Source organism: Musa acuminata, chromosome BXJ1-4 (assembly GCF_036884655.1).
Source record: "Musa acuminata AAA Group cultivar baxijiao chromosome BXJ1-4, Cavendish_Baxijiao_AAA, whole genome shotgun sequence".
NCBI lineage: Eukaryota > Viridiplantae > Streptophyta > Magnoliopsida > Zingiberales > Musaceae > Musa > Musa acuminata.
Window position 1 is genome coordinate 6,215,849 of NC_088330.1, and position 15,647 is coordinate 6,231,495.

Genomic DNA, 15,647 nt, shown 5'->3' on the forward strand with positions numbered 1-15,647 from the left:
CGGTTGATTTTGTACAGGACGAGCTTGAAAGAGGCGATGTGCCCAAATCTATCCAGTGTTTCATGCATGAGAGCGGTTTATCGGAGTACGCAGCTCGTGACCATATCAGGCGATTGATCAGGGAGAATTGGAGAGCAATAAACTGAGATCGAAGTTTCACTTCTCGTTTTGAGGAAAACATAAAAATGATGATCATTAATGTCCCTCGAATGGCCCAATGCATGTACCAATACGGAGATGGACATGGGAAACCCGATCAAGTGATTGAGGATCGCATTAGGTGTTTGATAATTGAACCTAAACTTTTGTAACAATAGAATTAAGGATAATATCGTGAAGCTATAAGTCTCCTCATGATTTGTCCAAGCCTTTGATTAAGATTCTTTAGGTGTGATCGCTCTTTCTATTCGGTAAAAGGTATTGTTGGTGTAATTCTAGTTGTTGGTTGTGATAATTGATCTGTATCAGCGTTTTGGAACTAGAAAAACTTTCTTTATGAAACATTAAAGACAAAAAAAACCTAAAGTATTATTTATTTTTTACTACTAATTGAGATTGAATTTTTAATTTCTCTCAAACATTATTATTGACGGTCATATGAAAAGACCGACTTAATGGATCAGCTGACTAGAATCACGTGCCATGGTCTAATTAAGAATAAAATATTATTGGGTAAATTCTTTGAAAAAGCTTTGTAAGTTACATAATTGCTCGTAGAACGGCTCTAACTGCCTAAAAAGATGATTTTGCCCTCGATATTTTGAAAATTTTCTGCCATAACGTAGCCGCCCCTCCGCCTGTGCTAGGCCTGGCCGCACCTCTGCCTCACCGGCGGCCCCACTCCGCCTCGTGCATGGTCGCCCCAATTGACTCCCAACCCTCACCGTCGTCGTTAGTCACGAGGGCGAGTCGCCCCTACTTCCATGCCCGTGGCTAACGGCGACGAGGGGGCACGAGGAGAACGCATCCGCAAGGAAGGGGCACAAGGAGGGGGTGTGAGACCACATCGGCGAGGAGGCTACATGGCCCCTGTCGGATCCCCCACCCTCACTGTTGTCGTTGGTCATGGAGGTGCCGCCTACTCCCATGCTTGCGCGAAGGCGGCGAGAGCCGCCTCTCGTTGCGGAGGTGCCGCGCAGCGTCGCTTGCGCCTCTGCTCACGCGAGGGCGACGAGGGCTGCTTTGTAGCTGGTCCTTCGGGGTGCGACGGGGGCCCACCTTTGGACTCGTTCAGTAAGCCAGAAACCCCCCATATCAATTCTGCTAAGTTATTTAGTAATTCCTTTTGGATATCACCTCATTTAAGTCGATCTCAGTATATGTATTTTTTTATAGGTTGCCATTTCAAGTATTGTTTCTATTGGACTTCTTATGTTAGGATACGGATCAAATAATAAATATTTTTTTTTATGTGGTCTACTGTGGTCTACTGTTGCTCAATCTATTAGTTATAAATACCATTAACTTTATGTGTGTTATCAATATCTTTACGTGTGATTCGTTCAACATGAACTTTATACTTCTTTCCTAGAAGTAAAGGAAAGAAGTTGAATGTAATGTATTGAATATGTATTTTATTTTTTATTCATCATTCAGGTCAATGAGTTAAACCATATAGTTACGTGAGTGAAACAAAACAACTTAGAAGTTTATAGTAAGAAGATAAAATCTCATTTAATATGTACAAGAATAAAATTGTAGTAAACATAAGCAGTATAAACTATTTACCCAATATTAAGATTCTTTCATTAGTCACTGATCTATACTGTAAAAGATCAGTATAGAGTTTTTATTACTGTATTGTATTTATTACCATGTCATAGATCAATCAAAAATCAGTGGACGATTAGGAACACTAAAGTGCACGAAGGATTAGTAATAAAGATTATGTAAGGTATAAAGAAAAAGATATTTCTACATAAAACGAATCAAAATAGGGACTTTAAGTTGGTAGAAATGATCAAACAGTACTTTCCTATAATTCCGATCTAGAGTATGCTCCTATTCACTGATTAAAGAAATGACTATCCAAAACGAATTAATCCCTTATTCTTTTTTTTTTTTCAAAGTACCAACTTTTCAGATAAAAGAACAAGAACAAAAGAAATGAAATGTAATAATCGAATGAATAAAAAAAAGATATTTATTTATTTTTCCCATCCGGGTGGAATTCTTATCACAATTAATGGACTAATTCCTAATTCTTTAAATTCTTTAGATTTATTGATATAACGAGTATTTTATTGAAGGGCTGAGTTATTACCGAACAAAGAAAAATACATTTTTATTATCATAAGGGATGAGATTAATTCCGAAGCACTTTTTCTTATTCTAGCAAACGAAATTCTATTAATTTAATTTTGGACTATCTGATATATCTTTATTCTAGTTACCCCAAAAGAAAGGGGGTGATAATATCGAACCAATCCTTACATTTATTTGTGATCATAGAGGAGCCATATGAAGCTAAGGTCTCATGTACCGTTTTGGAATAGCGATGGAAACAATAATGTTATTATCAACTATAATTATCTAACAATTCAAGTATAGTTGATATAGTTGAAGCATAGTCCAAATATGGCTTTTGGCAGTGGAATCTATGGCGTCAGCCCATAGGATTTATAGTTTTCATAATTTCTTCTCTAGCTGAATGTAAGAGATTGCCCTTTGATTTACCAGTGGAGGAGGAATCAGTAGCAGGTTATCAAACCGAATATTTAGGTATCAGATTTGGTTTATTTTATCTTGCTTCTTACCTAAATCTATTAGCTTCTTCGTTATTACATTCTTTACTTAGGTGGGTGGAATTTATCTATTCCGTACATATCCATTCTTGAGCTTTTCGGAATAAAAAAAATAGCTGGAGTCTTTGGAATGACAATTGGTATCTTTATTACATTAGTTAAAGCTTATTTGTTGTTTCTGTTCATTTCTATCACAACAAGATGGACTTTACCTAGGATGAGAATGGACCAGCTATTAAATCTTGGATGGAAATTTCTTTTTCCTATTTCTTTGGGTAATCTATTATTGACAACTTCTTCCCAACTTGTTTCACTATAAATAATAGAATATGATAAAGATATTCTAGATTCATAACCTCTTTCAAACAAGAGAAAGAAACATCAATTTATTTAGGGATATCTACAATATGTTTCCCATGGTAACTGGGTTCATAAATTATGGTCAACAAATAATATGAGCTGTAATGTATATTGGTCAAAGTTTCATAATTACCTTATCCCACACAAACCATTTACCTGTAACTATTCAATATCCTTATCAGAAATCAATTACGTCAGAGCATTTTCGTGGTCGAATTCACTTTGAATTTGATAAATATATTGCTTGCGAAGTATGTGTTCGTGTATGCCCAATAGATCTACCTGTTGTTGATTGGAGTTTGGAAAGAGATGAAAAAGAAACAATTACTTAATTATAGTATTGATTTTGGGGTCTATATATTTTGTGGTAACTATGTCGAGGATTGTCCAACAAACTGTTTATCCATGACTAAAGAATATGAGCTTTCTACTTATGATCGTCACAAATTGAATTATAATCAAATTGCTTTGAGTCGGTTACCAATGTCGGTAATTGGAGATTACACAATTTAAACAGTTATGAATTCGACTCAAATCAAAATAGATAAAGATAAACCCTTTGATTCAAGAACGATTACCTAGTACTATTTTGGTTGGTCAAATTGCTTTGAGTCGGCTACCGTAATTGGATATTTTGTTTTGATATAAAAGATCAAAACTTTTTTTATTTTGGTTGGTCAGTAACTACAAATAATAATTAGTAACTATAGATTGGTGAGAATCACTCTTTGATTTAAACTGATAATATATTTCTCATGGGAATTTTGAAATATACAATTTCAACTACTTTTTTTATTCTTTTTCTTTTGGATAAAAAGTAAGTAGGATTGGCCCAATAAAATAATTATATCTATATATAAAATTAATATAATATTAAATTAATCCATATTAAGATTTAATTCAATTAGGAACATATCATATACAATAAAAAATGGGGTAACCCTTTTCCTTTCCTGGACCATTTAGTAACATCATGATTTGACTTATATATATATACATAATGGATTTACTTGGACCAATACATGATATTCTTATAGCATTTCTGGGTCAGTTCTTATATTAAGGGGTCTGGGGGTAGTATTACTTACCAATCCTATTTATTCTGCTTTTTCATTGGGATTGGTTCTTGTTTATATATCCTTATTCTGCATTCCATCGAACTCTTTTTTTTGTAGCTGCCGCACAGCTACTTATTTATGTGGGAGTTGTAAATGTCTTCATCATATTTGTCGTAATATTCATGAATGGTTCAGAATATTCCAATGATTCGTATTTTTTGACCATTAGGGATGGAGTCACTTGACTGGTTTGTACAAGTATTCTCTTTTTGCATAGTTTGCTTATGCAATAAACATCTATTTATTTCTTTGTTGGACATCAACATTTAAGAAGGAAGTAATGATACCTAAGTTCGTCATCTTAAACTCTTTTATCATAAAATGCTGAATTCTTTGATCATAGTGGAATTATTATCTATAAATATTTGATAATCCATATATAGGCATATAAACAAAATATCTCCATGGTTATTAATTTTCTAGTATAGAGTAAATTCAAAAGGGCACTTCAAAAAAATTACTTTAGTTAAAGGATTTATTGATTCTTGAATTTTATGCATAATAGATCTAATATACAAATAGATAGAAAATAGATCTAATGCACAAATAAATCAAAAATATATCTAATACATAAAAAAGAAAATTATTAATGGTCTATGATAACTTAGATTTCAATGATAGCTCTGATATCAATCGTAAAAAATAAAATTATTATGTGAAATTTTAATACCAAGATTAAAATCAAATATTATAGATCTGATATAAAATGTGCACACCTTTTGAACATAATAATCAAAAGGATACCTCGGATATTGCTAAGCAATGTATGGTGATTTGTCATGCATCGTGAATCTATACATGAAAGAAGAAAGCTAGACTCACTTTCTCCTTTTTTTCTATTCTTTATATGACTGCTATGAGTGATGGATTAGGAACAAAGGGGTGATGAGAGAAGATATGTAATCTCTTAATAGTTGGTTCACGTAACTAAGAGGAGAGAAGAGAATATTTATAATTTCTCAATAATGTCACGTATCCATGTATATACATTGACTTACTAGGAGGTCCTATCCTTTTATAGATGAGAGCAAAAGGCCTAGAATAAGTAATTAGGAGAGTCCCTCCTACCAAGGTCATCTCCTAAGAAATTATACGATAATTAGACTTCTTTTCTATTGGTTGATAACCATAATCAAAATCTAATCAAATCTATAATATATCTTATATAATTAAATAAGACCACATAATCTAACATATCTGTCACTTGTTCATTTGTTCTTGTTAGGTTGGCAAGTCCTATAATCCCACATCGGGAAAATCAGATTTGTTGTCTCGTCTTGGAACTATAAATAAGGGCCTGAGCTTTGATATCAGATACACCACAAGAGGTACCACAAGAGGCACCACAAGAAAACCTACTTATGGTTTGGGTTTTTCTTATTTAGTAAGCTAAAGGTGTTTTATGACCTAGGAATATCTTCCTAAGGCATTTGTAAGTGTCCCTCTTTTATAGTAGTAATTTGCTCCTATTTCGTCCGTGGATGTAGGTCAATTGACCGAACCATGTATATCTAGTGTTCTAGTGTTCTTGTCGCTTTTATTCTTTCCGCTTTATTGTCTTTGTTGGGTTATCAAAACTACCTTGTGGTAAATATCCTTAGGTCAACTCTCACAAATTGGTATCAGAGCCTGGTTTCAGGATCTTTTGGCAACAATGACAATAACAAAGATCGTTGTCGAGAAATTCGATAGAAATGTCAACTTCGGCATGTGGCAACTCAAGATGGAGGTCATTCTGGTTCAAGACGGAGTTGATTTGGCACTTCAGGGTGCTGAGAACATTCCAGATGGTACGTCAAAGGAAGATCTTGCGGGTATGGATAAGAAGGCCCGATCCAGCATCATTCTACATCTCTCTGACGAGGTTTTACGGGAGGTAGCTACGGAGACTACGGCTAAGAGCATGTGGGACAAACTTAAAGCCTTGTACATGAAGAGGACAGTGGAGAATCGTCTCTACTTGAAGCAGAGTCTATATATGCTTCGGATGACTGAAGGTACATCTATACTCTCACATCTTGATAAGTTTGATTCTTTAGTTATGGATTTGGAGAATATAGATGCAAAAATTGATGATGAGGATAAGGCTTTGTTACTATTGTGTTCTCTTCCCCAATCTTTTAAGCATTTCCGTGATACTTTGATTTATGAAAAAGAAACAGTTTTGTATCAAGAAATTAAATCTACACTGAAATCTAAAGAGCAGATAGACAGGAATATCACTAGGGAAAGTAGAGGGAATCAGGCTAAGGGTCTGGTTGTCAGGGGGAGAATGGATAAAAGAGAATTTGATAGTAGTAGATCTAAATCTAGATCTAAATCCAGACATAGAAATTTGGAATGCAGATATTGTCATAAAATGGGGTATATTAAAGCTGATTGCTTTAAATTAAAAAATAAATTAAAGCAAAAAGGAAAACTTGTTGAGAAAACTACTGAGTCCGTTGAAGCTAGTGTAGAATCTGATGAGAATGCTGAAAATATTTTCTTTGCTACTGATGACAGGACGATGTCTAAAAATGAATGGATTTTAGATTCAGGTTGTTCTTATCACATGTGTCCCAATAGGGATTTATTTTCCACATATGAATCTTGTAATGGTGGAATTATTTTGATGGGCAATAATGCCGCATGTGATGTTGTTGGTAGAGGAACAATCCGAATTAAAATGTATGATGGTATTGTGAGGACGCTCACTAATGTTAGACATGTTCCTGATTTAAAAAAGAATCTCATCTCTTTAGGCACCCTAGAGGCCCTTGGGTGTAAACACACAGCTGAATGTGGAGTTATGAAAGTTTCTAGAAGTGCTTTTGTTGTTATGAAAGCTTGTAGGTCTGGTAGCTTATATATTCTACAAGGAACTACTGTCATAGGTTCAGTTGCAGTCTCATCATCATCATTGTCTGATTTGGACATCACCAAATTATGGCATATGCATTTAGGTCATATGAGCGAAAAATATTTAAGCATATTGAGCAAAAGGGGTCTACTTTGCGGACAGAGTACTGGGCCACTGGATTTTTGTGAACACTGCATTTTTGGAAAGTAGAAAAGAGTCAGCTTCAATTCTCCGGCAGTTCACAAAATAAAAGGTACTCTTGACTATATTCATTCAGACCTTTGGGGTCCAGCTCATGTTCAGTCTAAGGGTGGTGCCCGGTATATGTTGACTTTCATTGATGATTATTCCAGGAAAGTTTAGGTTTATTTTTTAAAGCATAAAAATGATGTTTTTCTAACATTTAAACAATGGAAGGCTTTAATTAAAAAACAAACAGGTAAATGGATTAAGCGGCTTCGAATAGATAATGGCATGGAATTTTGTGAAGGTGACTTTGAAGAATTTTGCAAAAATGAAGGAATTGCTCGGCATCGCACTATTAGGATGACGCCTCAGCAAAATGGTGTGGCCGAACGTATGAACAGAACACTCTTGGAGAGAGCAAGGTGTATGATCTCAAATGTAGGGTTGACAAAGGACTTTTGGGCAGAGGCGATTAATATGGCCTGTTACGTTGTCAACCGCGCTCCTTCTGCAGCACTTGATTTTAAAACTCCGGAGGAAGTTTGGTCAGGTACTCCTGCTAATTACTCTGATTTTAAAATTTTTGGGTGTCCAGCATACATGCATGTAAATGAAGGAAAATTAGAGCCTCGAGCTAAAAAATGCATTTTCCTTGGGTATGCTTCTAGGGTGAAAGGATACATATTATGGTGTTCTGATCTTAAATCCCCAAAATTTGTAATCAGTAGAGATATTACTTTTGATGAATTATCTATGTTATCTTCCAAAGAGGAATCTACTAGTTGTACAAATGATAGTGCGCAGAAGCAGGTGGAGCTTGAGATTGGTAGTTCAGATTCTTTTCGGTCGAACTCTTCTACTCAAAGAATGCTAGTAGATGGTCCCGAGTCTACTAACGCAGTTGATCCAGAGGAAGAGCAATATTCCATAGCCAAAGATAGACCACGGAGAAATATTCGACCACCACAAATATATGCAAATTTGGTTGTATATGCTTTGTCTATTGCAGAAGAAACAAGTGAAGTTGGTGAGCCTACTACCTACTCAGATGTAGTTTCCTATGATAATTCCGCTAAGTGGTTGATTGCGATGAATAAAGAAATTGAGTCTCTCCATCAGAATAGAACTTGGGATCTTGTGAAGCCGCCTTCGGGTAAGAAAATTGTTGGATGCAAATGGGATACCATTGCTGAGGGAAAGGTCCTTGTTCAGAAAATTCATACGAAGGACAATCCAGCTGATATGTTTACGAAGCCTCTTCTGGTTTACAAGTTCAAGCAATGCTTGGACTTGGTTGATGTTCATTGTTGGTGATTGCCCGTTGGGGCTTTTATGAAGAAGGTGGAGCAAGTTTTGTTGGGACATGCCAAGGTAGAGATTTGTTAGTTTGGCAAGTCCCATAGTCCCACATTGGGAAAATCAGACTTGTTGTCTCGTCTTGGAACTATAAATAAGGGCCTAAGCTTTGATGTCAGATACACCACAAGAGGTACCACAAGAGGCACCACAAGAAAACCTATTTATGGTTTGGGTTTTTCTTGTTTAGTAAGCTGAAGGTGTTTTATAGCCTAGGAACATCTTCCTAAGGCATTTGTAAGTGTCCCTCTTTTATAGTAGTAATTTGCTCCTCTTTCGTCCGTGGATGTAGGTCAATTGACCGAACCACGTATATCTGGTGTTCTGGTGTTCTTGTCGCTTTTATTCTTTCCGCTTTATTGTCTTTATTGGGTTGCCAAAATTACCTTATGGTAAATATCCTGAGGTCAGCTCTAACAGTTCTTGTATAAAGTAGCTCCACATATTTGTGTTTGATATGCTCTCTTTTAAAATGAAATATCAAGTCGATGTATTTAGATCTCTCATGGGAGACTAGATTTGTTTGCTAGGGCAATAGTTGACTTATTATCAACATAAATCTTGGTTGCCTTCTTCTCCTGCATGAAGTTCTTGGATTAGTTTTATTAGCCAAACCGCATGATAAATATAGGAAGATGCTACTATATATTCTACTTCATAATTTGATAGAGCAATGGTAGATTATTTTTTAGAAGATTATGTGAATATAGCTCCACTAAGATCAAATATAAATCCAATTATACTTTTCTCATCGTCATAGCTTCCGGTCCGATCATTGTCATACTATCCAATGAGCTCCAAACTTTTAGGTGATGAATAAAATATATCATAGTTAATTATCTCTTTAATATATTATAAAATTCTATTAGGGACCTTTAGATAAGATGTCTTAAGAGTTTCCATATGTCTACTTATTAAATCAACTTTATTGGGTCAAATAAATCTTAAATATATTAAACATTCAACAAGACTTGCAATAAGTTGGATTGATTAGTTTACCTTTCCCTTCCTTGATTAGCTTTGGTGCCATATTCCAAATGTGGTTGGCAATCCTCCATAGAGAACTTTTTAAATATCCCTTTTGCATAGCTTGCTTATGCAATAAACATCTATTTATTTTTTTGTTGGGCATCAATGTTTAAGAAATAAGTCACGATACCTAAGTTCGCCATCCTAAACTCTTTTTTTATAAAATGCTGAATTCTTTTATCATAGTGGAATTATTATCTATAAATATTAGATAATCTATATATAGGCATATAAACAAAATATCTCTATGGTTAATATAGAATAAATTCAAAAGGGCACTTTAAAAAATCACTTTAGTTAAAGGATTTGTTGATTCTTGAATTTTATGCTCTTGGTGCTTATTTAAGTATGTAAAGAGTTATTTTTTTTCAATTTATATACCTTATCTTCTTTCTTCATGAATTATGAAGATATCTATTGAGAAATGCTAACTTGGCATACATTTGAAAGACTTACCATTTTATTTGAGTAGCTAAAGAGATGAGTAGTCTTACTATCTCTATTTGAGCTACTAGTGCAAGTACCTCTTCCTAATCGATTCTAAATTGTTGCTTGCATCCTTTTGCCACCATTCAACTTTTATGTTTCTCCACTTCTCCTTGTGCCTTTCGAGAAGTGTAGAAAGTTATCGTGTATTGTTAGTGGCATGCATCTCTTCATTCATAATATTTCTTTAATTTTCTTCGTTATAAGCTTCTTCAAAGGTTAATGGATCATAACTTATAAAAAGATAAAATAAAATAAAAACTCATCATTATTAGCATCAATTCTTCGGGTTACATCATATATCTTTTGAATCATCTTTGTCCTTATAATTTGACTACTTGAATCATATGTTACGGGTTGTATTGTCACTTGTTTCAATGACAACTCATGGAAAACACCTCCATTTACTTGTATTATTTTATTTTCTTCAAGAACAATATATTGTTTTGGTAGTTCTTTGTTATTCTAACTCTATATTTGTCTTTCATCAAATTCAATATCTCTTGACATTATAACTTTCTTAGTGATAGGATTATATAATTTGTAGCCACTAGAATTCTCATCATAACCTAATAAAATATATTTATGATATTTGTCCTCAAGTTTTATCCTTCTTTCTTCTAATACTCTAGCATAAGCAACACATCTGAAGATTGTTAGGCAATCAACTCTTGGCTTCTACAAACTCCATGCCTCTTCAGGTCTAACATTATCAATATTTTTATCAGAAACTTATTTAATAGATAAAATACAAAAACAACAATATCTTCCCAAAATTATTTAGGAGTCCTTTTTTATTTAAACATACTTCTAATCATATTAAGAATAGTTCTTTTCTTTCTATAATAACTTTCAAATTTTATTATTTTTATAATAACTTTCAAATTCATTTGATATGTATTCAGTACCTCTATCTATTCTTAACTATTTTAGCTTATATCCACTTTGTATCTCAACCAAATTCTTAAGCTCTTTGAATGTATTAAACACTTCTTTCTTCTCTGTTAATAAATAAACCCATATTTTGCCACTATAATCATTTTTGAAGGTATGAAAATAGGTTGGATGCACAATCTTTAGCAAACTTGTTGCCATGTTATTCTTTCTCCAAAAGTTTCAAATTCAAAGTATCAAAATTTAAGTGCTCATATGTAAGATGTCATGGCATAGAATCATCCACAATACTAATATTTAAATAATTTATTTTGTTATATCCAATTGTAGAAGCAACATCATATTCTTAGTCATTTTCACATGAGTGATTAAAGTCTTATTCTTATCATGAATAGATAATATGTTATTTTAATATCATATCTTTTTTCAAGCAACCGACCTAAGCTTAAAATATTATTTTTTTATATCAAGAACATAATAAACATCTAAATGCATACTTGCTTTTCATTACTAAGTTCAAGAAAAATATTACCTTTGTCACTTACCAATTTTTTGTGATCAATTATCAAATATACCACGAGCGTACAGGCACACACTATTATCATAATTATTAATTTGAAAAAAATGAAGTACAATAGCACAGCTTCACATATTGATGATCATACAAGTGGCCTCTCCTTATCATTTTCTGAATGCGAGATTAATAATAGATTGTAGTACAATAGAGTAAGACAGGTGGACGTTCTTATCTGTTATCCTTTACTATTGCCAGATGTGATCCTTCACCTATTGATTCTTGTAACATTTTCTGATGTCATGTATAGTGTGATGTAGGTTATAGGATGAAGAGATCCACTCATCTGTGTAACTAGTGTTTCAGTTCCTTGAGTAGTAAACGTACAGCAAATCGGAACGCTAAAGGATCGAGGCCATGGGCTTGTCCTAATGGTGTCGAATTTAATCAAATCAACTCTTGAATTAACTATTTTTTAAAGTGGCTTCTTCCACTATGATGCCAGAGATATTTTTGGACACTTGGAAGTACATTTGGTTGGAACACGATGATGTGGAGCTTTTGTGGATATACATGAGGCTGGCTGTACCTACGTGGCCGATTAACATTCTGCTAATGAATCTCGTTTTAGGGAGGTCGAGAGGCACGAGAGCCTCGTTACTGAATCCATCCTGTTTTCACCGCCTCTGGCACTATAAATCCAACGCCAACACCGCCATTACAAAGCCCATCAGATTCTCCGATCTTCTACTGAGTGTTGTCCACCGAGCCAAATAGCTTTCTGCTCTTCTGCACCGTCCTTCTGCTGCAGCTTGATCGGTGCCTATCCGCGGACTGCCCCCTCGAAGTCTTCACCCCGTCGATGCCTCCTACTGCCAATCCGGTGTGCTGCGCAGACTCCTCCTCCTAGGCGATCGGCTGATTACCAGCCGAACTCGTGGAGTGACGAATACATACAATCGCTAAGAACTGACACCAAGGTCGGCGTGCATGCAATATGTAAGGTTGAGTTTTATCTATAGTTCAAATTGGTTACTGACTATCTTTCATTAGGTGGAGGAGGATAACGCAAGAAGGATGGGCAAACTGACAGAGGACGTGAAACAGCTGATCTACAGGAAGAAGGGAATTGAGGACCAACTTCAACTGATCGATCACCTGCGGCAGCTTGGGGCGGCGTATCACTTTAAGGAGGATATTAAGGATGCTTTATGGACTATATACGATTCCATGGAAGAGGTGAGCATGTTGCTGAAGGATAATCTTCATGCCACGGCTCTTATGTTCAGGCTTCTCAGAGAACATGGGTTTGCTGTTTCTGAAGGTGATTAAGCTACATATCCATCCTGCTTTACTCCTTTCTTGCGACTGATACAACATTGTCGCTGATGTACCTCATATATTGCTAGAACAATTACTTTCATGAAACTGAGACAACTAGAGATATGTCCAATTAGTCATAAAACTATGCCACGTTAATAGCCTAACATACTATTGGAATTTTGTGTTTAGTCTGTTCTATCATGTTGTCACAATCTAACATGCACAAATTATGTGGATGGACTGAAGGTGTATTCAACCGACTTATAGATGAGAAGGGCAACTTGAAAGCCAGCCTTCGCCACCAGACTGAAGGATTGGTGAGCTTGTACGAGGCTTCCCATCTTGCAAAGGAAGGAGAGCACGTGCTGGAAGAAGCTATAAACTTCACAACTAAACAGCTCAAGAGCCTCATGGAGGGATCACTTGAGCCTCATCTCAGGGAGCACGTAACCCATGCCTTGGAGCTTCCATTGAACTGGAGGATGCCGAGGTTACAGACCAGGTGGTTCATAGAAGCATGCCAAAGGGAAGCTAACATAAACCCTGTCCTACTTGAATTGGCTAAGTTGGACTTCAACAGAGTTCAGAGCATACAGCAGAGGGAACTCAGAGAAGTGTCGAGGTATTTTGAGCTTGCTTTACTTGAATCATGTCCTGTACATTCTGCCGTCGTTTATGAACCAGCAAACTTCAGCACAAACTTCTGGCTATCGATCAGTTGGTGGAGCAATCTTGGCCTGGCGCAGAGGCTTCCATTTTCGAGGGACAGGTTGATGGAGAGCTATTTCTGGACGGTTGGCTGGGCTTTCGAGCCACAGTTTGCAAGATACAGGGAGGCGCAGACAAAGGCAATCTGCCTGATAACAATAATAGATGATGTGTATGATGTTTACGGCACCATGGATGAGCTCGAACTTTTCACGGATGCCGTCGATAGGTAAAGAACTCCTCCACGTGATGCATGGAGATGTTATTTCAACAATCTTTGATTCGTGATAACATCTACTCGGATGGATGTTGCAGATGGGATGTTAATGCAATGGACAAATTGCCAGAGTATATGAAGATATGTTTTCTAGCCCTCTTCAACACTACAAATGACACCGCGTACAATGTTACGAAAGAGAAGGGTCTGGATATAATTCCACACCTAAAAAAAGCAGTAACATATCGATCCCATCCCCCCTCTTTTGTGTATCATCGATCATTCAGTTCCACTTTATAAACAGTGCTACCCTTGGATTTAGTGGGCAGATCTATGCAAGGCAAGCATGGTGGAAGCAAGGTGGTACCACCAAGGCTACACACCCAATCTTGAAGAGTACTGGGAGAACGCACTGGTATCGATAGCGGGTCCCCTGGCATTGACTCTTGCTTATTGCACCAGTGACGATGTAACTCGAGAGGCCTTGGACGGTTTCCAAAGCTGTCCTGAGATTGCAAGATGGTCATCAATGATCTTTCGACTTTGTGATGATTGGGGTACTTCCAAGGTATTTGAACTGCACCATACTTTTCATTCCTTCATCGAATCAACACAATAAAGAGTTTACACAGTTTCTCCTCTCGGCACTGGTTGTTCTTGTGCAGGACGAGCTTCGAAGAGGCGATGTGCCCAAATCTATAGAGTGTCACATGCATGAGAACGGTGTTTCGGAGGACGCGGCTCGTGAGCATATCAGGCAATTGATTAGAGGGAATTGGAGAGCAATAAACGGAGATCGAAGTTTCACTTCGTGTTTTGAGGAAAACCTAAAAATGATAGCCATCAATATTCCTCGAATGGCCCATTGCATGTACCAATATGGAGATGGATATGGCAAACCCGATGGAGTGATCGAGGATCGCATCAGGTCTTTGTTGATTGAACCTAAACTTATGTAACAATGTAATTAAGGATAATATCGTGAAGCTTTAAGGCTCCTCGTGATTTGTCCAAGTCTTTGATCAAGTTTCTTTAGGTGTGATCACTCTTTTTATTCTGTAAAAGGTATTGATGGTGTAATTTTCGTTTGTTCGTTGTGATAATTAATCTGCATCATCATTTTAAAAGTAGAAAACTTTCTTTATTAAACATTAAAGGAAAAAAAAGCCTATAGTATATTTTATTTTATGCTACTCATTGAGATTGAATTTTTAATTTCTCTCAACTTTACTACGGACAGGGCACCTAAAAAGGCTGATTTAATGGATCATCTGTCTACAATCACATGACATGATCTAATGAAGAATAAAATGATATATTATTAGACAAATTCCTAGAAAAAACATATAAGTTTCATAATTTCTCTCAAAGCACCTCTAATAACGTGTAAAGATAATTTTAATCTTATTATTTTGAAAAAATTTTATTATAGCTCTGGCCATGCCTCCACCTACGCCAATCTTGCTGGCACCTATACCCTATAAGTGGGCCCCCCCCTCCGCGTAGTGCATGGCCACACCAACTGTCCGCCCCCCTCCCCATTGTCTTTGTTAGTCACGAGGGTGAGCTACCTTCGCTTCCTTGCCTATGATTGCCGATGGGGTGGGGTCACGAGCATAGCGTGTCAACAAAGAAGGGGCATGAGGAGGCTACGCAACCTTCGTCAGACCCCTTGGACCCTTGATGGTGTAATTTCTCTCAATTTTACTGTGGACAAACACCTAAAAAGGTTGATTTAATGAATCAACCATCTACAATCATGTGGCATGGCCTAATTAAGAATAAAATAATATATTATTAGATAAATTCTTAGAAAAAATATATAAGTTTCATAATTTCTCTCAAAGCACCTCTAATAACGTGAAAAGAT

General features: G+C 36.0%; 1 protein-coding gene across 1 annotated transcript; it reads left to right on the plus strand.

Annotated features, from left to right (window-relative positions):
- Positions 1–923: 923 nt before the first annotated feature.
- LOC135672033 (monoterpene synthase 8, chloroplastic-like) lies at positions 924–14,784 on the plus strand. The gene is made up of 9 exons (XM_065180487.1): positions 924–1,233; positions 12,035–12,114; positions 12,341–12,412; positions 12,583–12,853; positions 13,099–13,474; positions 13,571–13,789; positions 13,876–14,014; positions 14,100–14,345; positions 14,443–14,784. Exons 1-9 carry the CDS (start codon positions 924–926, stop codon positions 14,734–14,736), a joined length of 2,007 nt encoding a protein of 668 aa, XP_065036559.1. The 3' UTR covers positions 14,737–14,784.
- Positions 14,785–15,647: the final 863 nt, after the last annotated feature.

Bases quoted from the DNA above. Each gene is read 5' to 3' on its own strand.
- LOC135672033 (XM_065180487.1), top strand. From the start codon at position 924: ATGCCCGTGGCTAACGGCGACGAGGGGGCACGAGGAGAACGCATCCGC. The intron at 13,475-13,570 runs GTATTTTGAGCT...GCTATCGATCAG, and splicing joins GAACTCAGAGAAGTGTCGAG to TTGGTGGAGCAATCTTGGCC. The intron at 13,790-13,875 runs GTAAAGAACTCC...TGGATGTTGCAG, and splicing joins TTCACGGATGCCGTCGATAG to ATGGGATGTTAATGCAATGG.